At 42.6% G+C, this 27,369-nt stretch overlaps 1 protein-coding gene across 3 annotated transcripts in view; it reads left to right on the top strand.

Annotated features, from left to right (window-relative positions):
• GLB1 (galactosidase beta 1) overlaps nt 1–27,369 on the top strand; it is a 96,246-nt gene that overhangs the window by 48,608 nt on the left and 20,269 nt on the right. For all 3 annotated transcript variants that reach the window (XM_089669449.1, XM_089669451.1, XM_089669452.1), the window contains 7 exons: nt 634–755; nt 838–878; nt 6,901–7,013; nt 9,282–9,356; nt 19,380–19,469; nt 23,042–23,155; nt 26,292–26,423. In XM_089669449.1, the coding sequence (XP_089525575.1) occupies nt 634–755; nt 838–878; nt 6,901–7,013; nt 9,282–9,356; nt 19,380–19,469; nt 23,042–23,155; nt 26,292–26,423 (687 nt within the window). The remainder of the gene's footprint in view (nt 1–633; nt 756–837; nt 879–6,900; nt 7,014–9,281; nt 9,357–19,379; nt 19,470–23,041; nt 23,156–26,291; nt 26,424–27,369) is intronic.

The raw sequence follows: 27,369 nt of genomic DNA, 5'->3' as shown, positions 1-27,369 counted from the left end.
GAGTGCTTGAATTTGGCTTTGCATCAGTCCCTGTACGGCAGAACACAGAAGGGGGGAGGAAGAAATACAAGGAGTCAATTGGTGGTGCTGCAGTGTGAGGGGTGTGCTGATAGGAGGAGAGGGCAGAATGATAGGGTGATGAGCTTGTCCGTGTGCTGCTTCTCCCTTCATTGTCCAGTTAGAGGGTGGGGAGTAGCCATGTAATTACTATTGAACTGCAGCAGAGAGAGATCAGGTCTCTTCACACTGTCTGTGTTTGGTGGCCGCTCACCGGCACACCTGTCACATGTCTATCTGCGTCCATGCAGCCGCTGCGTCCTAATAAACTTCAATGTGCAGCATCTGAAAGTCGAGACAATGAAAAAAATGGCCTGTTCATGCTGTACAAGCAACATTAACAAGTAGGGCTACTTAATAGACTGGACATGATTGTTTAAAAGCTATGGTGCCAACACCTGCATGACCATATAGTATGTTTTCTTCTGTAAAAAGAGAGAAAGTAATGTTTTATATTTGTGTAACAGATACAAACCATAGGCGTCTTCCAAAAAAAAAAGGAAATCTAGATGTTTATAGTGTTTTTGCTGTATCTTTTATTTTGTGATTCATTTTATTTAATCTACTGTTTTACAGATAAATTCTGAATTTTATACAGGCTGGCTGGATCACTGGGGAGAACGACATTCTGTTGTTGCAACAGATAGAATCGTCAAAACATTAACTGAAATTCTTGATCATGGAGCAAATTGCAATATGTGAGTTGGACTAAGAAACACAATAATTTATGTGAACTACAGTTTATTTGAAATTTGAAATATTTTCTTCTTTGTCCATCAGGTATATGTTTATAGGTGGAACCAATTTTGGCTACTGGAATGGTAAAGCTTTTTCAAAATTGTGCTAAATTAGTAGTCTTGTCTTGGAACATAAAGCAAGTGCTTGGATTGTTATATGACAGTTGCAATTGTTGTAAATTGTAAATTGTGGGTAATGGTAGAAATGTTGGATAGGCAGGTAGACAGAAGTTTCATATCATTCCTGTCAATACATAGTTTACATTTGGGCCATGCAATTCTTATTGCTCATGTCATTCTTACATTAAAATCTATTCAACAAATGGAACTTAAATAAATAAAAATAATAGTAAGCAAACTTGATTAAATAAACACATATAAAGTGTCACTACACCTAAAGTCCAAGTAAAGTCCAAATTAAAGTCCAAAAATTCTTGCAGGTGATTTCACAATAATTCGTATCCCCGAATAAGATTGATGGTATACTCCAGAAGATCTTCATATACCTCAGAGAAAAAGATTCTAAACATAGTGTATTATCCCAGGTATTGTAATAAAGTGCCAAACGTGTCACATGCAGACAAACTAAAGTGCCAGAGCAATCGTGAAATGTCAGGACTCCAACAACTCAATTATTAAATCCACTGCACACAATATAAAAAGTGCATAATTACCCTAACATAGATAAAATCGGCATAGGATCCATAATAGAGATGAGATTGCCTCCAAACATTATTCTACCATCTTCTCCAAACACTTCCCATAGACCTCATAAACAGACCAGGGGTCAGTATATGTATTAGATGACAAACATATTTTATTGTAGCAACTTACATTAAAATTTGATGAGATCAGCTTCCATATAGTGAGATGGTCAAAACAACATCACTCCTCAGCGGTAACTATATATTCATGGCCATACCACTCTGAAGGAGAGCCAGGTAGTAGATGGAAGTCTCCAGGGTGAGAACAGCCGCGTGTTCCAGAACCCAAAATGGCCGCCACGGCACTTCCGGAAAACGTCAATACGTCACCACGTCACGTGCCCCGGACGCGTTTCGTCACATCCGGACTTTTTCAACAGGATGTGACGAAACGCGACCGGGGCACGTGACGTATTGACGTTTTCCGGAAGTGCCGTGGCGGCCTTTTTGGGTTCTGGAACACGCGGCTGTTCTCGCCCTGGAGACTTCCATCTACTACCTGGCTCTCCTTCAGAGTTGGAAACATTTTTTCGTTCTCATTTTCTATAACTGCTTCATAAATCATTTATATGCTGAAATATTGATTTTCAACGGTTTACTGAAAGAAATTGCAACAAGCGGTGCTAACATAATGTAGCTTGCAATTAAGGGAAAGAGGGACACGTTATAGAATGTGCAGTCTAGGGATTATTGCAGTCACTTTTACAAGTGATTAGCTTGCTTTGTAAAAGCATTAGTTGCACATACAGTGAAGGTATGATTTGTGGCAAATGACGCATGCATTGTACTGAAAATACTTGTGCCAGAGTTCAGCTATAAAATTAGAAAAAAAATCTGTTTATTGATAATAAAAGCTAATTATTAAATTTTCTTTGGTTTAGTGGCTTATGCATTGTACTAAGCCCCACTTGCATATGCAGTTCAGAAATACTTTAAGTAGCTTGTTGTAGTCTTCCTGCAAACGTCTACATATTTTTTGGATTATGCTGGCCATACACTAACAGAAAAATTTTTCAGTCAAGCACAGTGTAAATGAAAATTCAAATGTTTAGAGCAAATGACTACTATCATGTAGGTACCAAATTTCAACCAATTAAATTGTTCAAATGTCATCCTGTGTGACGACTGAAAATTCGAATAATCTTCATGCAAACAGACGTTGAACTTTAGGTTAGTTCTCTCTCACATGCTCCTTACACACATACATTTTTCTGTTAAGTTCTCTTTGTTATATTTTTTGAGTCTTTAATGTCTTAAATGATTTTCAAATGACACCCATTAACTGAACGAAAAATGAATGTTCAAAATGGGCAAATTTCGAACAATTTTTCGGTTAGTGTATGGCGGTGAAAAGAGTAAGTAGCAACCCACAGAATTCAATTTTCATTATGTCACATCAGTGAAAATGATATCTTCATGTTACTGATTTGCTCAGAACTCATCATTTAATTTTAAATGTAATTATAAGTTCAGAAATAGTTATGTGTGGAATTCACAGTTTTTCACAGGAATACTCCAGTCAGACAATCCAGCAATGAAGGGGCACCTCAGAAGAATCTTTACATTTCCTGTGTGGCCATACACAGTAGAAGTAGAATTTTCTTAAAACATTTTCCACCAACAGACAAATTTCTAACTGTGAATGAGACTTTCGTTTGGGAAAGTCCATTCACTAAAAAATCGAATGTTAAAAGCAAATGTCTTTTTAAGTACTTTTAAACATTTATTATGTCATTGTATGTACTGATGAGAATTTTCATGTGAATATTTGTACAAATTTTCATACAAATGTATTTTCAAAAGTATACTAGTGTATGACCAGCTTTAAAAGGGCACTTGGGAGTTTTATTGCTATAATCTGAGTGTTTAGGATCTGTTAACTCATACTTTTTTGTTTTTTTGTTTTTTTTGTTGTTACTCACCTCTCAGTTTATTGCATGGGGATGTCCTACGGTATATGGCTTCCTGTCCTGTTTCCTGTACTGTACAATTAGGATAAGGGTAATGTTGACTTGATAGTGAATTACATATCTTGGATTATAAACAAACCCCCAATCCCTTTGCAGAAAACAAAATTCCAACCTTAAACCCTAACACCTAAGAGCAGCTAAACACTAATAGTGATTCACACCTAAATGCTAAATCAGTAAATAAAGTGCAGATTAATTAGTACAGCCCCCTATGTTCTGCAATCTAAGCACTGAAGGTGTGATCTCTATAACTGAACACGTTTTGATGAGATAGCGTAACATACAGTCTCTGTAGCCTGGCAGACAGTGACTCAATCCAAATTACATCTTGCAGATCACAGAAAACTTTAATTGAAAACTTTTATGCAGATCTTCACAGATGAACATCAGATGGGTCAAAAAAGTTCAGTGTGTCTAGCTGCAGTACATGCAGTGAATGGAGGCTAAAGCATGAATAAGAGGAAGGCTGGAACTTACTATGTAGGGCATCATTGACTTCTCCATCACATCCAACAACGCCACCATCAAACCCGCCCCGCAGGCCAGAGTACTTGGTGTCATTCTGGACTCCAACCTATCCTTCCAACCCCGAGTCCAATCTTTAACTAACTCGTGCAGACTCCACCTCCGCAACATTGCCAAAATCCGCACGTTCCTAACCCCAGAAACCACTAAACAGCTCATCCACTCCCTCATCATATCACGACTCGACTACTGCAACTCCCTCCTCACTGGCCTGCCTCGCCGCTGGCTATCCCTGCTTCAGTCGATCCTGAATACGGCTGCCAGACTCATTCACCTTTCCAACCGCTCCGTTTCTGCCACCCCCCTCTGCCAATCCCTTCACTGGCTTCCGATTGCGCAACGGATCAAATTCAAAATCCTAACGCTGACGTACAAAGCCGTCCACCATACTGCCCCGAACTACATCACTGACCTAATATCCAAGTACCACCCAACACGCACACTCCGCTCCTCACAAGACCTTCGTCTCTCTAGTTCCCTGGTCTCCTCCTCCCATGCCCGCCTCCAGGACTTCTCCAGGGTGTCACCCATCCTCTGGAACTCCCTGCCCCAACCCATCAGATTATCACCTACTCTCCTCTCCTTTAGGCGCACCCTGAAAACCCATCTCTTCAGGGAAGCCTACCATACCCCCTGCTAACTTGCCGACCTCCTCCACTCTTCCTACCACTCCATCCCCCACAGCTATCTCCTCCTGTACCACTATCCCCTCCCTCCTAGATTGTAAGCTCGAAAGAGCAGGGCCCTCGATCCCCTCATGTTTTGCATTGTATTGGTATTGTTCTGTCACATGTTCTGTCCCCCTTTGTAATGTACAGCGCTGAGCAAACTATTGGCGCTTTATAAATACTGTATAATAATAATCATAATCCCTTCGATACAGAGTGAAGAAGGGACAGAATTATTTAATGGCAAGCAAACAACAATGCATGTGTAGCATGATACACTACATAATATAAAATAGTAAAAATGTGAACTAACCAATATGATGTTATCAATAGTGACCACGCATATAATAAATAATGCCAGAAAACCCATTTATGTATATGTGTTGTCACTGTTGATAATATTATACTATAATATGTATTGGGTTGAACTAATTAATTTGTTTGGATGTAGTGACTGTGTATTTAGGAGTGCTACACTTTATTTATTGATTTGGTGCATATCTTAGCTTTTATTACAGGACGCAGGTCCCTCCCCTTTGTTATTTGTTTCTTGTTTTTGCTTGCTACAAAAGTCCTACAAAGTGGATGGGGTTATATGAGGGTGTACTGGGGCATTCCAATCAAAAAAGTTTCCAGTGTCCTGTCAGGTATTGGCATGTGACCCAAAGTCAATGAATTTCTGTCCTGTACTGTTCTCCAAGATATAGAATTTACTGGTAAGTCAAAATTCCCTTTTGTTTTTTGAGAGAGAGAGAGAGATGGAAAGAAATTAATATCCCTGTCCTCAAAATGCCATCACAATCACACTAAATAAAAGTCTGAATCTGTCTGGTGCTATATTTTTGTTGACACTTTAAACAGATTTTATTACTAAGCTAATCATACATTATTTCAATGTTATCCAGTTCATGATTAACTAGCAGTCCTCGTGCACACTGGACGTTTTTTGGATTTTGCGGGGGGGGGGGGTTTCTACAGCCAGTAAACTCTGCAGCATGTTATCCTATGTGCATAGGCTCTAAACAGCTTTTTTTGGCAAGGGTGTTTTTTGCCTGGAAAAAAACCCCAGAACTAGTGGGTTTCTAGAGGAGTTTTGTTTAACTGTAAAAACACTCTAACACTGGTAAATGTGGAAAAAAAAAAGTAAAACGTGGCAAACCAGCATTTTTAGGTGTTTTTTTGCCCAAAATTTTGTTTTTCTTTTTGTGTTAAAAAAACGTTTTTAAAGTGACTTTTACAGCTAACGCTACCGGCGTTTTTAGGACGCCCAGTGTGCATGAAGACGTAATATTGGTTCAGGATGGGTGACCCTGTTGGTTGCCTCCTGTTTAGCATTCCTCAGTTGAAAAAAAATCGAACTTGGGAGGTGTCAGCTGTCAAAATACAGTCGTCGCAGGTAGGTTTGTCCATACGCGATGTGTAGCCTACTCGATGAATCTGTGCAGGCTGTATGGAAACACTCTATATGTGTAAGGCCAGCATTAAAAACATGAACATTGTTATAAAAAAGGTGTAGTCTGGCTGAAGTGACCCCACAGGCCTCCCCTTGTTAATTAACGTCAGTGTTAGGATTTTGAATTTGATCCGTTGCGCAATCGGAAGCCAGTGGAGGGATTGGCAGAGGGGGGTGGCGGAGATGGAGCGGTTGGAAAGGTGAATGAGTCTGGCTGCCGTATTCAGGATGGACTGAAGCGGGGATAGCCAGCGGCGAGGCAGGCCAGTGAGGAGGGAGTTGCAGTAGTCGAGTCGTGATATGATGAGGGAGTGGATGAGCTGTTTAGTGGTTTCTGGGGTTAGGAACGTGCGGATTTTGGCGATGTTGCGGAGGTGGAGTCTGCATGAGTTTGTTAAAGATTGGACTTGGGGCTGGAAGGATAGGTTGGAGTCCAGAATGAAACCAAGTACTCTGGCCTGCGGGGCGGGTTTGATGGTGGAGTTGTTGGACTTGATGGAGAAATCAATGGGGGGTGGTGTCCGGGCTGGGGGGAAGACAAGAAACTCGGTCTTGGAGAGGTTCAGTTTAAGGAAGTGGTGCGACATCCAATCTGATATGTCGCTCAGTAGGTGTGTGATTCGGGCAGAGACTTATGACCTTAAAGAAAAGTAATGCTTATCAAAACTATTTTGTGCGTTAGAAGATACCCATTTAGAATTTATCCAAGTACCAAATCTTTAGGTCACAGAAATTTATCTACTCAACTTTTTTTGGTGTTTACGGTCAATACTTTATTGCTTATAGGAGCAAATACGCCATATGAACCGCAACCCACAAGCTACGATTATGATGCACCTTTATCTGAAGCTGGAGACCTGACAGATAAATATTTTGCCATTCGAGAGGTTATAAAAAAGGTATTATTTTGGTTTTATGCACTGCCTTTGCTATTAGCTCCATTTCTTTTACTTAAAACAACTTGATTTGAATTATCATTCCTTTGCTTAATTTGTGCACCAAATCCTTTGGCATATCTTTTGCTGGTAAAGTCTGTAAGCCTGAATCAATTTCTACTATTCTCTTACTGTTGTTCTCTAAAATACGTTCATCCTTTTTCTTAAAATAAGAAGTATGTTATGCTTTATTGTCTGTGATAAATATAAAACTGACATAACCTTCCATGCTATGGAAAGTCCCAAGACCAAAGTAAGATTTTAGCTATGCCACCTACATATCACATCACCGTCCTTTTAATAGGTCTTTGGTTTCCTGTATTAAATGGTTACCAATTCTGCCTGGCAGTACTCGGGTCGTTGGTTCGAATCCCAACCACAACATCACCTGTCTGGAGTTTGCATATTTTCCCTGTGCCTGCGTGGGTTTCCTCTGGGTACTCCAGTTTCCTCCCACACTCAAAAGATATGCTGGTAGGTTAATTGGTTCCTGTCTAAATTGGCCCTAGTATATGAATGTAAGTTAGGGACCTTAGATTGTACGCCCCTTGAGGGTTAGGGACTGATGTGAATGTACAATATATATATATATATATGTAAAGCGCTGCGTAAATTGACGGCGCTATATAAGTACCTGAAATAAATAAAATATTACATTGTGGAATGAGGACTAGACATGTCTGACTTGGGGACTTCACAAACCAGACAGGAGATGTATTTTACTAAGTCAGTGCTGTATATAGACACTTTTGTTACTGGCCGTGCCCATCTTTGTGTTTTGTATGGACAGGTTTACTTTAATAACAATATTTAAAATGCAGTTATGTACAGTAACCCATATCACAGATTTATTGGCTGCAACAGTTATCCGTAATATCCAAAACTTCATGGCATAGGATAGTCAGATCACCAGACACAGTCTAACCACCCCAAGGTATTCCAGTCCATTACTGCATCCACAAACAGGGCAAGGCAAAAATACTTGTGTAAATAAATGGAGGGAACGGCAGGCCACTTATCTTGGGAGTGGGATGGTAGGAATAATTTTCTATACTTCACGGCCAGTTGTTGCCCCTTTTAATCCGACCAGTACTTGGGGTAGCAACGACAGGCATAGTGTGTCAGGTAACCTGCCTGATAACAGTGTGATTATTATTATTATTACACAGTATTTATAAAGCGCCAATAGTTCGCTCAGTGCTGTACATTACAAAGGGGGACAGAACATGTGACAGAATATCAATACAATGCAAAACATGAGGGGATCGAGGGCCCTGCTCTTTCGAGCTTACAATCTAGGAGGGAGGGGATAGTGGTACAGGAGGAGAAAGCTGTGGGGGATGGGGTGGTAGGAAGAGTGGAGGAGGTCGGCAGGTTTGCAGGGGGTGGGGTAGGCTTCCCTGAAGAAATGGGTTTTCAGGGTGCGCCTAAAGGAGAGGTGAGTAGGTGATAATCTGATGGGTTGGGGCAGGGAGTTCCAAAGGATGGGTGACACCCTGGAGAAGTCCTGGAGGCGGGCATGGGAGGAGGAGACCAGGGAACTAGAGAGAAGGAGGTCTTGTGAGGAGTGGAGTGTGCGTGCTGGGCGGTACTTGGATATTAGGTCAGTGATGTAGTTCGGGGCAGTATGGTGGACGGCTTTGTACGTCAGTGTTAGGATTTTGAATTTGATCCGTTGCACAATCGGAAGCCAGTGGAGGGATTGGCAGAGGGGGGTGGCGGAGATGGAGCGGTTGGAAAGGTGAATGAGTCTGGCAGCCGTATTCAGGATCGACTGAAGCGGGGATAGCCAGCTGCGAGGAAGGCCAGTGAGGAGGGAGTTGCAGTAGTCGAGTCGTGATATGATGAGGGAGTGGATGAGCTGTTTAGTGGTTTCTGGGGTTAGGAACGTGCGGATTTTGGCGATGTTGCGGAGGTGGAGTCTGCATGAGTTTGTTAAAGATTGGACTTGGGGCTGGAAGGATAGGTTGGAGTCCAGAATGACACCAAGTACTCTGGCCTGCGGGGCGGGTTTGATGGTGGCGTTGTTGGATGTGATGGAGAAATCAATGGGGGGTGGGGTCCGGGCTGGGGGGAAGACAAGAAACTCGGTTTTGGAGAGGTTCAGTTTAAGGAAGTGTGATGAAGTTTAATCTCATGTCTGTGATTGCTACAATACCTTGTACAATGTTACTTAACAGGTTGCAGTTTAAATAGCCCTAATTAATCCATGTTTCATTTTATTTCTTTCAGTATAAGAAAATCCCTGAAGGTCCTATCCCACCAACAGCACCCAAATATGCTTATGGAGAAATATATGTGGAAAAGGTGAGCATTTACTTTTTAGAGTGTATTACCTACTGGAAGAAAACCTGTTTATGTTATAAAAGATGGACTTTAGGTGGTTTAAAGATGAATTTCAGGCGTAGTATATTTTTACATACATTGATCTAACTTGGACCAATATAACTGTTTTAATGTCATACCTGGCTGATGCCCCTGGAAGCTGGAAATTACTGAAGTAGATACTTGTGCTTCACGATTCCCCACTTGCTTCCGGGTCCTATGCGGAACAGCAGGCTTAATGCATTGTGCAGGAGGTCAGCCACTCAGCCCAAGTGCTATACAGAGAATGCTTGGCATTTTCTCAGAAATTGCAAAGCGTTATCTGATTGGGCGAGGTGGGGTGGTGATTCCATGCTGTCCACTTCATCCAATCAGAGAATTCTTTGCATTCACTCAGAAAAAGCTATCTCTGAATGGCCTGTGCTGAGCAGCTAAACTCCCGTATTAACACTGCATTCAGCCGGCTGCTCAGCACGGGACCCAGAAGCAAGTGAAGATCACAGGATTAGCAATGTCTGCCTCAGTGAACTCCAGCTTCAAGGGGAAGTGTTTGTATGTGTGTATCTATCTATCCATTCAGTTGTATCCGACCCTTGGCGATTGCATGGACCATCACTCGCAAGCGACTTTTTTCCATGAATTCTCTTAGCAATTATTTTACAGGGTAGGTTGCCAGGTCTTTCCCCAACCCCTACCATGTAGGAGATCCCACATGGCCAGGGATGAAACTAGGACAGAAGCCAATTGACCTACCAGCATGTCTTTGGAGTGTGGGAGGAAACCCACACGAACACAGGGAGAACATGCAAACTCCATGCAGGAGGCGCCATGGTTGGGAATTGAAGTGCTAACCACTGTGCCGCCCATATGTGTGTGTGTATATATATATATATATATATATATATATATATATATATATATATTGTGTGTGTGTGTGTGTGTGTATATATATATATATATATATATATATATATATATATATATATATATATATATAAAATGTGTGTGTGTATATATGTATATATATATATATATATATAATGTGCAAGCTGGATGAATGTAAAAATATAATCTGATCTGCCTTGAATTTTTCTTTAAAGAAGAACGCCAGTCTGTAATGTTTATATGAAATGCAATAAAGAACCTAAATCACTACATATAATTTTATATTGTTCTTTATCTGACTCTGGGAGCCTAGGGAATGGCAAATAATAGGCAAAATACTTTAAACTAAACCACTACTTCAGGACTCGACAAATCACAGGTTGCCATGTTGACTAGAAATTGTGTCCTGGCGCCTGGGTTCACACACTGCCCCCCAATGACTGCAATGCAAAATTGCATCCCATTGACTTCAGTGCAAAAACGCCTCTCATTGACTTTAATGCAAAAATGCCTCCCATCACATCTTTGTTAACCACCTCAATAGGAACACATAATATGTAGCCTGTCATGTGAATCTGTGAGTTTGAAAATGCATTCAGAATCGCATATGTGTGAACTATTTACACCTGGGCATTTTGGTATCCTGGCAGATTCTCTTTATTCTCAATGGCACCTAAAATATGGTGCGGTTTTGCTGTGATCGTCGCTCAGCAAATTGCATTGGGTGAAGCTTGTTGCCCAAAAGTTGCCTTGCCCTGGGCATTGACAACACATGCTACGTTAACAGAAAACTAGCTAATAACTTTTTTAGCTGGCTCCTAGATTCAAAGCAAAATTTTCAAGCCCTGTGTCAGGAATCTAGGAATGACCAGAAAGGTGTGGACTGACACAGGGAAACGCAGGTCTCAGGTACAGTATAATAATACAGTTTATTATTAGCCACCCAGATATATATATATATATATAAACGCACAATGAGCAAACCAACCTTCCACTAATCTTAGTAGGTGCAGGAACACAGGCGTAGTCAGGGCTGGAGAGGTGGAATGGTCAGGCCGGCCGTAGGATTCTGTAATGACCGTTTGATGGTACCTCTAGCGGTCCCCAGGACAGGATTCCCCAGGGCGCGGAGTCTAAGTCCCAGTCTGCTTATTCACCAGGGCCCCTGATGGTGGGGATGGACTTGGAGCAGACAGGAACCAGGTCGCGGCCCCTGAGCACACCTGCTAGTGGTAGAGGGATCCGCCAGAGGTTTGTGCAGGTAGAAAGCCTGATGTGAAGAGGCAGAAGGTGTGAGCAGGGACGGCTGGATCCGTGCAGGATGGATGGATGGCAGAGTAGTTAGCGTGGTCAGACGGGCCAGGTCAGCAATGTGCGGGCAGCAAGGTACCAAAGGAGCAGGCAGAGAATGGTCAGGGTCACAAGCTGGGTTCAGTAACTCACGGGCAGCGCGGTACAAAGGATCAGGCAGAAGGATGGTCGGGCAAGCCAGGGGTTCAACAGGAGACGGTCAGCAGAGGTCAGGATCAAGCAGGGTCAGCAACGAAGCAGGAACACAGGATACCAGGTACAGAGGCTCATGGGAAAACATACACCAAGGCCCAGATCACAGGCCTGGCCATGCCTTAAATACACCTTTCTGCAATCAGTCCCAGGTTTGGCTGATTGCAGAAGTGAGCTTCTGGCTGCTGAGAGCACCCGCTGGTCAGCTCTGGTACTGCAGCCCACACGGCAGGTGAGTCCCACCACCAGTGCTGAGTCCATTCCTGACACCCTGCCTTTACATTTACATTTAATTTGCCCTGTTTACCAACTAGGTATTTATCTTGGACACTTTCAAACATTTTTTAAAAATATCCATGTAATGTGCCCAGTTCAATGTGGAGGGCATTATCTGTTTACAAAAGTACAGTTGCAAGAAAAAGTATGTGAACCCCTTGGGATTACGTGGAGTTTTGCATGAATTGGGCATAAAATGTGCTCTGAACATCATCTAAGTCACAACAATAGAAGAACACAGTCTGCTGAACATAATACTACACAAACATTAGATGTTGCCATGGTTTAATTGCACATAACATGTAAACATTCACAGTGCAGGGAGGAAAAAGTATGTGAACCTTCGGACTTAATAACTGGTTGACCCTCCTTTGGCAGCAATAACCTCAACCAAACGTTTCCTGTAGTTGCAGATCAGACCTGCACAACGATCTGGAGTAATTTTGGACCACTCCTCTTCACAAAACTGTTTCAGTGTAGCAATATTCTTGGGATGTCTGGTGTGAATCGCTCTCTTAACGTCATGCCACAGCATTTCAATCGGGTTGAGGTCAGGACTCTGACTGGGCCACTCCAGAAGGCGTATTCTGTGCTGTTGCTGCCATTGTTTTGTTGAATTACTTGTATGCTTTGGCTCATTGTCCTGTTGCGTCACCCATCCTCTGCAGAGCTTCAGTTGGCGGACAGATGGTCGTACGTTTTCCTGCAAAATGTCTTGATAAACTCTGGAATTCATTTTCCCATCAATGACAACAATCCGTCCAGGCCCTGAGGCAGCAAAGCAGCCCCAAACCATGATGCTCCCTCTGCCATGTTTTACAGTGGGGATGAGGTTTTGATGGTGGTGTGCTGTGCCTTTTTTTTCTCCACACATAGTGTTGTGTGTTCTTCCCAAACAACTCAATCTTAGTTTCATCTGTCCACAGTATATTTTGCCAGTAGTGCTGTGGAACATCCAGGTGCTCTTTTGCAAACTTCAAACGTGCTGCAATATTCTTTTTGGACAGCAATGGCTTCCTCTGTGGTGTCCTCCCATGTACTCCATGTGCCAGAGATTTCTGTAGGTCTTTAGCTGACACTCTGGGATTCTTCTTTACCTCATGCAGCATTCTGCGCTGTGCTCTTGCAGTCATTTTTACAGGACAACCACGCCTAGGGAGAGTAGCAACAGTGCTAAACTTTCTCCATTTGTAGACAGTCTGTCTTACCGTGGACACATGAACATCAAGGCTTTTGGAGATACTTTTGTAACCCTTTCCAGCTTCATGCAAGTCAACAATTCTTGATCGTAGGTCTTCTAAGAGCTCTTTTCTGCGAGGCATGGTTCACATCAGACAGTGCTTCTTGAAACCAGTAAACCCAAAACAGGTGTGTGTTTTTTAAGGGCAGGACAGCTGTCAGCAACACATCCAATATCATCACACTGATTGGAGTCAAGGTTGGCTCACTCCTGGCTCCAATTCGCTCTGGGAGAAGTCATTAAGCTAGGGCCTCACATACTTTTTCCTCCCTGCACTGTGAATGTTTACATGTTATGTGCAATTAAACCATGGCAACATCTAATGTTTGTGTAGTATTATGTTCAGCAGACTGTGTTCTTCTATTGTTGTGACTTAGATGACGTTCAGAGCACATTTTATGCCCAATTCATGCAAAACTCCACGTAATCCCAAAGGGTTCACATACTTTTTCTTGCAACTGTACCTTTTCTATTTGATAATAAGTCTAATATGGAAACCATTCTGATATCAGTGCTAGTACGGAAGTGTATTTTGATGCTGAGCAAAAAACAGAGAAGGCCAGCTGATTTAGAGAAACAGAAGTATCCTTTGCCTCTTTCTGCTGTGAAATGCTGTATCACTTTGGGTCCAGGGGTGTCTAGTCTTTGTCAGAGCCATTGATTGACCGTCCTGCTTGGCACACCTTCATCCCTCTGCCCCTGGTACCTGTTTCAGGGGATGCTCTACTCCGGGAGATGTCGTCCATATTTGGTGGACATGGCCTATGCTCGCCTGATTCTGGCCAAAAGTCCTTAAACTCCTACAATCATTATTAACCTGCCCCTTCTCAAAAGACCCGTGGCATGTCTTATTACACCTGAAACCTTTGCGCCTCACCAAACGCCAATTTAAACTGGCTACTTATGTACTACTGGCGGCAAAACAAACCATAGCAAAAGCTTGGAAACAGTTCACACCCTTCACAGAAGTCAGCTGCCACTTGGGTTGCTTTTTCTTTTCATGAATGAAAAGCTCTCCAGCATCCTTTTAGTTACACACGAGAGATTCCTTAAAATATGGACCCCATGGATCCAGCATGCCCATCCTACTATGTCAATAGCCAGTTACACATTGCTATAAACACTGAGACCCGAGGCCCAGGTTCGATTGCCTTTGATGTCCCCCTCCACATTCTCTCTCTTCCTTTTTCCTTTCTTCTTATTTTCTAGGCTCTTCCGTAGGGACAATTTGTGCTTTGCTCTTATGCACTTTTTTGTTTTGCTCTCGGAATAGTGCATTTTAACACTGATGTCTCATTTACCAGCACCTGACTCCTTAAGAAGGGTGTATGATTGCTCTGTTGTTATTAAGTGTTGTTGCATGGCGACCACTTCCTGTTATCTCACATATGTATTCTTATTATTAGAGCCAAATTTACCACCCTAACTCCTCCCACAGTTTTTACACTACATAGACAGTAATATACGGAAACATGCGGATTGTTCCCGATTGGTGTGCTATTACTTTGTGGAACATTTCGCCGAATGGTTCACGAAATATCGGCGTTTTTGTGGTGAAATTGGTCCCATAGGAATGAATGGTGGAATGTTCAAAACTAGAGTGGGAGCTGACAAAAGCTAGAGTGTGAGCTGAAAAATCAGGACATGATATCTAAACTGCCATCACTCCCTCATTTTCAAGCCCACCTACACAAATCTTATATAAAAAGCTTCAGCTATCCCTGCTGCCACTAACAATGTTCACGGCTAAGCCATAGTCCTGATAGTTTTTACAATATGACCATTTGTTTGCAACTCACGCCACCCATTGACATTCATTGAAACTCCACTCTAGCCACCTCAAATTTGAAGGGCAATTTCTAAACTGCGACTGTACCTTCATTTTTAATATTTCAGAGACATAATGCATCAAAATGTAGGTCTGGGTCTTGTGATTCTCACAATATAAAGCTCTTCGGTGTAGGATTTATAGTTTTTAAACTACAACCGTTTGAAGATGGCAACTGCTAGTGAAGTGAGCAAGTTGGAGCAGTTTGTTTTTAACCGCTCTCCTCTGCCCTTGCTGTAGAATGAGTTGCCATAGGAACCCAGGTGTGTAAGCAGGCAGCAGAGTGACAAGCCACTCCACCCAGTTACTCCGCCCACTCCAGTTGTATACTACTGGTGGAGGCAAGAACACTTCACACAATTTCCCCAGAAGTTGTAGCTTTTCTAGTTTTGATTTAACGTGGTCAATGTACCATTTTGATACACCAAAAAGCTTTTATGTATCTGTTTGTAAACATGATAGTGATTACAATGTATACTTAAAAAAAATATTTTTTTTTTTCAAGAACAATTTATTGGAAGGAAAGTACAGATAGACATGTGCGGCAGGACAACAATCAGTGTACAGACCTCAGTATAGCCTAGCTGGACAAATACAGATCGGGTACCTTTACACAGTAGACAGATCAGAACAGTAGCAAGGAGCAATAGGATTTACATACAAACAGGCAAAGGTAATACAGATAGACAATAGGATTAGAAGCCAAAGCCCATACAGATGGACATATCAGATAAGAATCTGGAGCCAGAACAAGTCAGATGAGAGTCAGAAACTGGAGCCAACATGGGTTCAATAACAGGATCTGGTCAGAATAGAACAGACACAAGGGCCTAGCCCAAACACAAGAACCAGGGGTTGATTTACTAAAACTGGAGAGTGCAAAATCTGGTGCAGCTCTGCATAGAAACCAATCAGCTTCCAGTTTTTTTTGTCAAAGCTTTACTGAACAAGCTGAAGTCGATTTGATTGGCTACCAAGCAAAGTTGCACCAGTTCTAGTTCTCCAGTTTTAGTAAATCAACATCCCCGTGTCTGAAATACTAAAGTCAAAACAAACTAGCAGACATCAGCACTGGATGGGGAGTGTGAAGCACCTAAATTGCTTTAGAGCCAGTTCACACTACATGCACTCCAGTGTGTTTCTTTTTATGCATAAAAAGCGCATTGATAGTAGGTTACATGGTTTCCCATGTCATAGTTCACACGAGTGCAGTCCAGTTCCAGAAAAAAAAGTAGAACATGCTGCATTTTTTCTGCACTGAACTGTACTGGAATGCAGTAAAATGCATTAAAAATGCACCACAAATGCACCAAAACGCACCAAAAATGCACTGCAACGCACATGTCCTTATTTAAGTTGAAGAAAAAGAGGGGGGGAATTAACCAAAACGCGTCAAAAATGCACTGGAATACATAAAAAATGCATCAAACACGCGCATACAGAAATGCATCTGGAACATATCTGGACTGCGTTTCTATGGTGTGAACCAGCCATCAAACGGATGAGACACAGGTGAAGATAGACGGACAGATCAGCTCTGATAGATTACACCTGTTTAAAAGCTTCCATTTGTTACAAAACTGGTTTTCTACCATACCTAAGGCTAGGTTCACACCTATGGAGTTTGCATTTGATCCGTTTCTGCGGTGCTTTTTGCATTTTGCACATTTCGTTTTTGATGCATTTTGCGTTTTTTTTTTCCCAACCTTTTGCTGGGCAGATTCAAATGCAAAACGCATCAAAAACACACTACATGCTTTTCTGCAACATCTCCAGAGATGCACAGAGCAGCCTGGGTCCTTCTCTTCTCGGGTCCCATGCAAGCTTTCCTGGCCCCTCCCACATGTTGGGTGCGCCCACAGCAAGCAGCTTGCCATGGGGGCACCCACTGCTCTGCGTGTTCATTTACACACGGAGCCGTGGCTCGGCCCCGACCCCTCTCTTTTCTCGTTGGCTCCCATTGGTTGTGATTGACAGCAGTGGGAGCCGATTGCTCACGCTTCTGTCACAGCCAATTAGAAGAGGAAGTCCCGGCCTAGGGTACAATACATTTGCGGAAATAAGACAACCCGTTCTGAGTAAAGGTAGGTACCCACACCTGCAAATAAGGGGATTCCATGGGCTTAAACACATGGCTGGAGGTAGACTCCAAGCTATGGCACATCGTAAAAAATCCTATCAAAATGAATAAAGGGATTTCCAAGCTCTATAAACTTTTACATTATGATCGTTATCTGTCCACAATAATTAGTGTAGGCCGGTGGGAAAAGGATCTTCAAAAATCCTTTACAAGAGATAAGTGGGAGGATGCCTTGAACAGCAGTTTTACTCCATATAAATGATCTAAAATGTCCCCTAACACATCACCACTATGTTGGAGAAATTGTGGCGGAGAGGGGAACATACTTCACATTTTGTGGAAGTGCCCCAGCTTGCAATCATTCTGGAGGGAGGTTTTTGCACTTATTTCTAGGGTGTCAGATAAAGTCTCCCCTCCAGCTCCACACTTGGCCAGGGGCAGACTGACCATTTGGAAACTCGGGCACGGCCCGAGGGCCCGGGGTCAGTAGGGGGCCCCATGAGATGCCCCTGGTACCTTTTTCATAAGCTTTTTTGAGTTTGGGCAAGGACACAGGGGCCCCATGATCCCCTATTGCCCGGGGGCCCCATGAGTTGTCAGTCCGCCCCTGCACTTGGCCCTCCTTAACCTCAAGCTTAACCTTTTTCCTAGTAAGCTCGAAAGAGCAGGGGCCTCAATCCCCTCATGTTTTGCATTGTATTGGTATTGTTCTGTCACATGTTCTGTCCCCCTTTGTAATGTACAGCGCTGAGCGAACTATTGGCGCTTTATAAATACTGTATAATAATAATAGTAAATTTACAACAATCATAGGTCACATTCTTATCACTGCTAGAGTGGATATCACTAGTAAATGGAAGTCGTCGAATTCTCCTTGCATTTCAGAAGTCATCCAAAGAGTACAGACACACTATGTGTATGAGAGGGCTCTAGCGCTCAGTCATTACTCTATGGAGAAGTTTGATGCGAAATGGTTTCATTGGAAAGAATTATCTTTGCCATTCAAAATGACTGTATAGAATTTACTGCAAGATTGCCATAAAGGATAATACGACAGCTTTGGTATCCTCTTATTCATGTGGCTGCTCTTTCTTCATTCTTCTTCTCTTCCCTTTCTTTCTTCCCATGTGGGTTCTGTTTTTTTTTTTTTCCCCTTTTTTCTTTCTTTCTCTTCTCCATGTTATCTATATGTATATATTTTGGAGCCTGGGTTCGGGTGGGCCCGCTTATCGGGTCTTATGTGAATAGATTCCGCAAAGTGCTATGCACATATGGCATGTTTCGTTTTTGTGTGATAATCTGAACTGGAAGTATAACCTCTTTATATTTGCTACCAGGGGCGGACTGACAACTCATGGGGCCCCCGGGCAATAGGGGATCATGGGGCCCCTGTGTCCTTGCCCAAACTCAAAAAAGCCTATGAAAAAGGTACCAGGGGTATCTCATGGGGCCCCCTACTGACCCCGGTCAGTCGGGTCGGGCAGTGCCCGAGTTTCCAAATGGTCAGTCCGCCCGTTTGCTACTATTGCTATTTTACGCATATATTGGCCATGTATGTATGCTATAGTGCTAAGAAAAGGTGTGCTTAACTTCTAACCTGAACTGTTGTTGATATATTTGTGTTTAAAACCTAATAAAAAAGATTTGAAAAGAAGAGAAAGTCCCGGGATAGCCGAGACTCCAGTGCACAGCACTGGATCAAGAGGGGGCTTAGGTTAGTATTAAGGGGGCTACTGCACAGAGAAGGTTTTTTTTACCTTCATGCAAACCTTAAGCTTTTAGAACCACTTTAATGTTCTCTTTCAAGCTTTTTTTTTTTCTTTCACTTTCACCTGTTGATTCTGCCCATAACACAATCCCAGTCCTAGAATGACAAGCATCAATCACCCTTCTGTATCAGGGCAACATAAACAATATAGGACAGAACTGCGCCATTTGTCTGTTGTCCATAAAAAAGAGGTAGGTGGTTCATTAGTCCTCAGGGCTAACTAAGGACAATTTACCTGATAATAGTCAGCACACAAAATATTCAGATCAAAAAACTTCCAGCAAGATCATCAGTTGTTTTTAACTTCTCAAACAGCTAGTTTGTGCTACTCCATCAAAGACCCCATTTGCTGTGTGTCTGTTGTGATTTAAATATAAACAATTGCAACCATCTGCATTTATACATTTTCATTATCCTCTCCACAGGTTAAAACTGTCCTGGAAGCACTTGATATTTTGTTGTCATATGGACCTTTTAAAAGTACATATCCATTAACATTTGATGAAATTAAACAGGTATGAAACAGTTAATTAATAATAGTCAACATTTTGATTTAGAATATACTGAGGGGGGGGGGGGATTTATCAAAATTGAAGAAGACAGAATCTCTAGCAGTTGTGCAAAGCAACAAATCAGCTATCTTTAACTTACCTTATCTTTTGCTCCATAAGACGCACCTGACCATAAGACGCAGCTAGGTTTTAGAGGAGGAAAACAAGAAAAAAAAATATTCTGAACCAATGGACTGCGAATATAGTACAGTAGATGACCAGAGACTGCGGACATAGTACAGGAGATGACCAGAGACTGAGGACACAGTACAGGAGATGACCAGAGACTGAGGACACAGTACAGGAGATGACCAGAGACTGCAGACACAGTACAGGAGATGACCAGAGACTGCGGACACAGTACAGGAGATGACCAGAGACTGCGGACACAGTACAGGAGATGACCAGAGACTGCGGACACAGTACAGGAGATGACCAGAGACTGCGGACACAGTACAGGAGATGACCAGAGACTGCGGACACAGTACAGGAGATGACCAGAGACTGCGGACACAGTACAGGAGGTGACCAGAGACTGCGGACACAGTACAGGAGATGACCAGAGACTGCGGACACAGTACAGGAGGTGACCAGAGACTGCGGACACAGTACAGGAGGTGACCACAGACTGCGGACACAGTACAGGAGATGACCAGAGACTGCAGACACAGTACAGGAGATGACCAGAGACTGCGGACATAGTACAGGAGGTGACCAGAGACTGCGGACACAGTACAGGAGGTGACCAGAGACTGCGGACATAGTACAGGAGGTGACCAGAGACTGCGGACAGTACAGGAGGTGACCAGAGACTGCGGACAGTACAGGAGATGACCAGAGACTGCGGACATAGTACAGGAGATGACCAGAGACTGCGGACAGTACAGGAGATGACCAGAGACTGCAGACATAGTACAGGAGATTACAGGAGACTGCATTTTTTTTTGCAGGTAAAAAAAACATGCAATTATTTTATTTTTTTTTCTGTAAAGCCTAAAGAGTATTGCACCCCTGATCAGCATATCATCGGTGCAATCCCAGGCTCCTGCAGACTCTCAGGATAGCTGTCTTCCCATACCTCATGTGGGCAAGCAGTTAATTGAGAGCAGGAAGAATCGATGAACCGATCAACTATCAGAGCTTTTACCAGCACCCTCGTAGTTCATTGAGAACTGCAGCCTGTCAGTCACAATGGCTGACGGTACTTTTTGGCTATTCATTCACAGGAAACTGTGAATAAATGACGCGGCCACGCCGGGCTTTGCCACATGGCTGTTTTTAGATTGTGACAGCGGGTGTGATGTCTTGGTCCCCCGCCCACTGTCACAGGAAGGGAGGGGATCAGGCGTGCGGGGTGCAGATGCTGGAACATTTTACATGTTTCACCCTAAAAACGGGTGGAATATGTAATATGTTCTTAAAGTAAACGTATCCTATAATTTCAGAGTACATTTAGACACTAAACTGTGTAAACTTCAATAAAAACTGGAAAAATTGTTTTGCACTGCTCATATTAACGCAGTGGTTCTCAACCTTCCTAATGCCGCGACCCTTTAATACAGTTCCTCATGTTGTGGTGACCCCCAACCATAAAATTATTTTCGTTGCTACTTCATAACTGTAATTTTGCAGTGGGAGGAGTAGTGCCACATCATTGGTATCAGTGGGAGGAATAGTGCCCCATCATTGGTGTCAGTGGGAGGACTAGTGCCACATCATTGGTGTCAGTGGGAGGAATAGTGCCCCATCATTGGTGTCAGTGGGAGGAATAGTGCCCCATTATTGGTGTCAGTGGGAGGAGTAGTGCCACATCATTGGTATCAGTGGGAGGAATAGTGCCCCATCATTGGTGTCAGTGGGAGGAATAGTGTCCCATCATTGGTGTCAGTGGGAGGAATAGTGCCTCATCATTAATATCAGTGGGAGGAATAGTGCCCCATCATTGGTATCAGTGGGAGGAATAGTGCCCCATCATTGGTGTCAGTGGGAGGAATAGTGTCCCATCATTGGTGTCAGTGGGAGGAATAGTGCCCCATCATTGGTATCAGTGGGAGGAATAGTGTCCCATCATTGGTATCAGTGGGAGGAATAGTGTCCCATCATTGGTGTCAGTGGGAGGAATAGTGTCCCATCGTTGGTATCAATGGGAGGAATAGTGCCCCCATCATTGGTGTCAGTGGGAGGAATAGAGCCCCATCATTGGTGTCAGTGGGAGGAATAGTGTCCCATCATTGGTGTCAGTAGGAGGAATAGTGTCCCATCGTTGGTATCAGTGGGAGGAATAGTGCCACATTGTTTGTGTCAGTGGGAGGAATAGTGCCCCATCATTGGTGTCAGTGTGGGAGGAATAGTGCACCATCATTGGTGTCAGTGGGTGGGGGGGGAATAGTGCCCCATCATTGATACTAGTGTGGGGGGTAATTGTGCCCCATCATTGGTGCCAGTGGGGGGGATAGTGCCCCATTGTTGGTGTCAGTGGGGGGAGGAATAGTGCCCCATCGTTGGTGTCAGTGGGGGGAGGAATAGTTCCCCATCGTTGGTGTCAGTGGGGGGGGGGGGGGAAATAGTGCCCCATCATTGGTGTCAGTGGGAGGAATAGTGCCCCATCATTGGTATTAGTGACACCAATGATGGAGCACTATTCCTCCCACTGACACCAATGATACTTACCTTGCTGACTCCTGCTCCAGCCTGGGCTCGCTCCCTCCCTCCCTCTCCCATCTACAGCCAGCATACCTGGCTGCAGCAGCACGATCTGCACGCTACAGACGCTTACCTGTCAGCTGTCTTCCTTCTCCGGCCGCTCCCTCGCTCGATCTTCTTTGATCTTTGCGCTGCTACTTGGCTCCTCCTCCTCGCTGGTGATTGGCTGCCTGTGTGCCTCTCCTGAGCTACAGTTTAGGCGGCCAATCACTGGCGAGGAGGCGGAGCTGTTGAGTGATCCTGGGGATGTGGCCAGATGACAGGGGCGGCATGTCATCCCGCACACACATCGCGGTCCAGGGAAATGTGGACGTATCTGCATGTGGGCGGACCCGCCTGGAGACTGATAGAGGAGCGGTGTCTCGGTTCCTAAGACCATCGGAAATATGTGTTTTCCGATGGTCTTAGGAGACCCCTGTGAAAGGGTTGTTCGACCCCCAAAGGGGTCGTGACCCACAGGTTGAGAACCGCTGTATTAACGGAAAAGGGTATAATTCCAGCAGTTTTTAAGCATTGTTGATATTTTACTTAATAATATACTGATGGCCACTAGAAGGGGAGAACCTTCATATCTGAATGTAATCAGAAGCACAAATAAAATACTGTCCAGTGTTACACACTACATATACAGGTAGGAAAATCCAGCTATATGTTTGAAATTTCTAACTTCAGATCAACATTTTATACTCAAAATAAATACACATTGAACATCCTGATCATTTCATGTACAGCAATGCCTAAGGGGACCTACAGATATTAGGTGATTGTTGCCATTTTGTAACCTACTTCTCTTTTGAGTTAATGTATTCAAAATTGCTGTCTGTTTTCTTCAGTACCAAGGCTTTGTACTGTACAGAACAATGCTACCCAGAAGCTGCAAGAACCCTACAGCACTTGCTTCTTTATTCAATGGAGTTCGGGATCGAGCGTATGTCACTGTTAATGGGGTAAGAATTTCCTTTCTATAAAATGATTCTGTATTACACAAGCACAAGCATCATTTTAAAATGTTGCTGGGATAGCGGCTTATTTAAAATAATGACGGGCCTCAGCACATTGTTGGGTCTCTGTCGGCACTAGCAGTGAAACTGCCTGCTGTCAATGACAGCCAGGTTCCAGCACTTTAGCCCAGGAGCTGAAACAATCAGTCCCTAGGCTTCTGATCATTCTACACACTGCTGTAGAAACAAATGGAAATGTAACACTTCTGTGTTGGGTTTACATGAGGACTGAAATGACATCCATACACTTCTGCCAGTACGAAGGTCTGGACAGTGCTGTTGGATCTCTGACCAGTGTCTCCTTGCAGGAGTAGATCACTGCTTTAGAATTACTATTAAAAGTCTCCACTGACCAGATCCAGACTCCCTGTGAGAAAAAAGTGAATAAAAAAGTGTAACAACAAAAGTTTAATTTTTTTACAGTGTGTGTGTAGAATGTAAACCTTTGAAAAAGTCATGTTAGTTTGTGGCTTCATCAACACAACTCACTCTTATCTTAAAGTGGTTCTAAAGTCTCAAGGTTTTTTACCTTCATGTATGAAGGTAAAAAACATTCTGTCGGTAACTGCCCCCCCCCCCCCCAACACTTACTTGCTTGAGCCCCCTCTTGATCCAGCAATGTCCACGAAAGCTTTGATTCTCCGAATACTCGCACTCCTGATTGGCTGAAGCAGCAGCAGGGTCCATTGGATTTCGCTTCTGTCAATCACAGCCAGTGATTGAATCAGGAGAGGGAGGGGGCGGGGCTGAGCCGCAGCTGTGTGTGTGAATGTACACACAGAGCCACAGCTCACGTGCCCTCATAGCAAGCTGATTGCTATGGGGGCACCCAACAGGAAGGAAGGGCCAGGAGCACTGGTGGGGGACCTGAGAAGAGGAGGATCCGGGTTGCTCTGTGTAAAACCACTGCACAAAGCGGGTAAGTATGACATGTTTGTTATTTTTAGGCAAAAAAAAAGACTTTAGTATCACTTTAATGTTACACTAACAGCTGCAGTGTAGCACCAAATGGGGATGGAAAGAGCTACACTACATAGACGTTGCATCTCATTTTAATCAGCAGACTTTATTATATTTCTAGGGGGGGATATTTTGGGGTGTGCAAATTACTTAAAAGTTGCACTGGAAAATAATGAAAGGGAAATGCATTTTTTCTAATTTTTTGTTGTATATTTTTCAGTAAACCTCCAAGAAAATAATAATATATGTATCCAAATTTGCCCCCAAATTAAGGTCCTATCTGTTCTGAAAAAATGATGTATTATACGTTACGGTAGACTGCAAAATCTAAAAGATATAATGTGTAGAACCAAGACATCACCAGAACAAAGACTATGGGGTTAAACATAAATATACTAATAGTGCCGCACTCCCATATGAATTGTCTATAATATCTTATACTGTTATTTCCAAATCAATTGGTAAAAAATTGGTAAAAAATATGAAATAAATAAATTATATATAATACAGGAATTGATTGTCTATTGCCTATAACACCAAATAAAAAAATTATAATACATTGCTGTGCTGGTGATTCTTTGTGAAAACTACAATTAATAGTAGTGAGCCAAAGTCAATGTAGAGATGCACATAAAAAGTCCTCTTCCAATTTGAATTTCAAATGTGAAATACCACTTCCACAATCGAGGCGCAGTGTGATCTTAGTGTGCGCTCACCTTACGTTTTGCCTAAGTGTATAGGCAAATCTCGCTTTTTGTCCTTATAGGACTGATTAAATAATATTCTTACTGTGTGAGATTTAGACAATCAATTCCTGTATTATATATAATTTATTTATTTCATATATATTTTTTACCAATTGATTTGGAAATAACAGTATAAGATATTATAGACAATTCATATGGGATCGCGGCACTATTAGTATATTTATTTTTAGTCAGCGCTGTTTAATGAGTTAGTGTGAGTGTCAGCGAACCACAGGTGTGTTTTATTTTAGTCATTCATTTTATTCATATAATTAATTTGATTATCACAGGTTTTTCTACCATTGTAGCTCACAAGTATATATATATATAAATTCTTTTGTCTTATACTAAAATTGGAGAGTGCAAAATCTGGTGCAGCTCATCATAGAAACCAATCAGCTTCCATTTTGTTTTGTCAAAGCTTAATTAAGCAAGTTAGAAGCTGGTTGGCTTAGCATGCAGAGCTGCACCAGATTTTTTACTCTCCAGTTTTAGTAAATCAGCCCCTTTTGGTCTTGAGGCAGGGGTGCTCAACCCTTTGAAGAGCGAGGGATACGTAACTGATTTAGTAACTGGTCATGGGCCACGAGTAATTGAAATTTCAATTATTTGTTCATTATGTTCTTCAAAAGAAAAAAAAAAAATTTCCGGAAGGAGGGAGAGGAGGAGAAGCCGGCTTTCAGCAGTTGCAGGAGGAAAATTGAGTGGGATAGTTGCTGTATATGCCGCCCGTCCTGTCCAAATGTAAAACGGAATGTGACAGAGAGGCCACATAGGCCCCCTGGATCATGGGGTGGGGGTTGCCATTGCGATCCCTGACGCTTTATCAGTGGTTGGGGTGTGTGGTAAAAACACATCTCAACTATGAGGTTTTACCGCCCCCCTTTCCCAAAACGCAAATGTAAATGAGCCCTAACTGTCCTGTGCCCCCTATAAGGCTGCTTTTACACTGATGCTCTGCGATTTACCTGCTCTGCAGGTGCACAGTGGACTTTCGGCTTTCCGTCAGATTAGGTGCGCTTAGACTTCTATTATATCTTGGGGGTGTGATGCACTTTCTGAAAAAAATGCACCCAAACTCATGTATTCAGTTTGAGATAAAGGGCCACATAACAAAGCTCAGAGAGCCACAGGTTGAGCAACCCTGTCTTAAGGGTGTTTAGGGAGAAATAGACATAAAACTTAAATGGTCAAAAGCTCTAGTGATGCTAATTTTCACTAGCTAAGGTATTGAATGCTTGGCAGAGCTATGTTGTAAAACTTACCAATGATTTGAGAGGAAATGTGAATGCTTTTGTGAGCGTTACTTTGAATTGAAATTCATTTTTTGTATTAAAAATGGTCTAATTCTTTAAAAAAAATGCTTTATTATCAAGGTTTTCCAAGGCATTTTAGAGCGAGACAAAGAGATGTCCATAAATATAACTGGAACCCAAGGAGCTCAACTTGACCTGCTGGTGGAAAGTATGGGTAGAGTTAACTTTGGAAGATATAACAACGACTTCAAGGTATCCTAGTCCCTTTTATATGTTATTTATTACATTTACGTTTTAGTGTACTTAACCACTTCAATACCGGCCACTATTCCCCCCTTCCTGCCCAGGCCAATTTTCAGCTTTCAGTGTCGTCGCAATTTGAATGACAGTTGTGCAGTCATGCAATATTGTAGCCATAAAAAAAGTTATAATTTTTTTTTCACACAAATAGAGCTTTCTTTTGGTGGTATTTAATCACCACTGAGTTTTTTATTTTTTGCAAAATAAACCAAAAAACCGCCGAAACGTTTGGAAAAAAAAAAACTAATTTTTCTTCACTTCTGTTATATTCTGTTATAAATTTTTGCAAATAAATAACCTTTCAAAATGTATTCTGCTACTTTTTTTTTGGTGAAAATACCCCAAATTAGTGTATATTATTAGGATGGTATAAAGTGAGCGCTCCTAACCAAGCAGCTAGCACTAGAGGTAATCACAGTGTACCCGTAAACAGCAGAATAATAATAACAAAGTGCAGCGCTGAGAAATTTGTGTAAATAGTAAAAAGTCCGTAGTTATCAACTACATATAAATATATAGTCCCAAGAACAAGCTGATGAAGACCAGGAAGCAATGGAAAGAGTGCGCACTCACCGGACGCGCATGGAAAATGCGCATGAATGAATAACTCCTGGAATCCTAGAGTAGATGGAGAGGGTGAATTCCAATATATAGGATCAGTCAGCCTGGGAAGATATATCAGAGATCCGGAGGTCCCCTTAAGGTTGGTGTGATTTTCAGCCAGACTCCAACAGCTCCGTCCCTCTGGTGGTGATAGGTGAGTACTACAGGGACCCTGCAAATGGATTTAGCTCCCAATGGGAACCAAGAAACAGGTGCCCATAGTGTAGTATTTTATAGTAAGTTTATTAAATGTAACTCAAAATGACAGGCAGGGTAGTAAGGCTGTGTACAGTAC

This window comes from Staurois parvus, unplaced genomic scaffold (assembly GCF_062004578.1).
Source record: "Staurois parvus isolate SC_StPar_1 unplaced genomic scaffold, SC_StPar_1.0 ptg000077l, whole genome shotgun sequence".
In the NCBI taxonomy this organism is placed as follows: domain Eukaryota; kingdom Metazoa; phylum Chordata; class Amphibia; order Anura; family Ranidae; genus Staurois; species Staurois parvus.
This window is presented reverse-complemented; position numbering and strand designations above follow the sequence as displayed.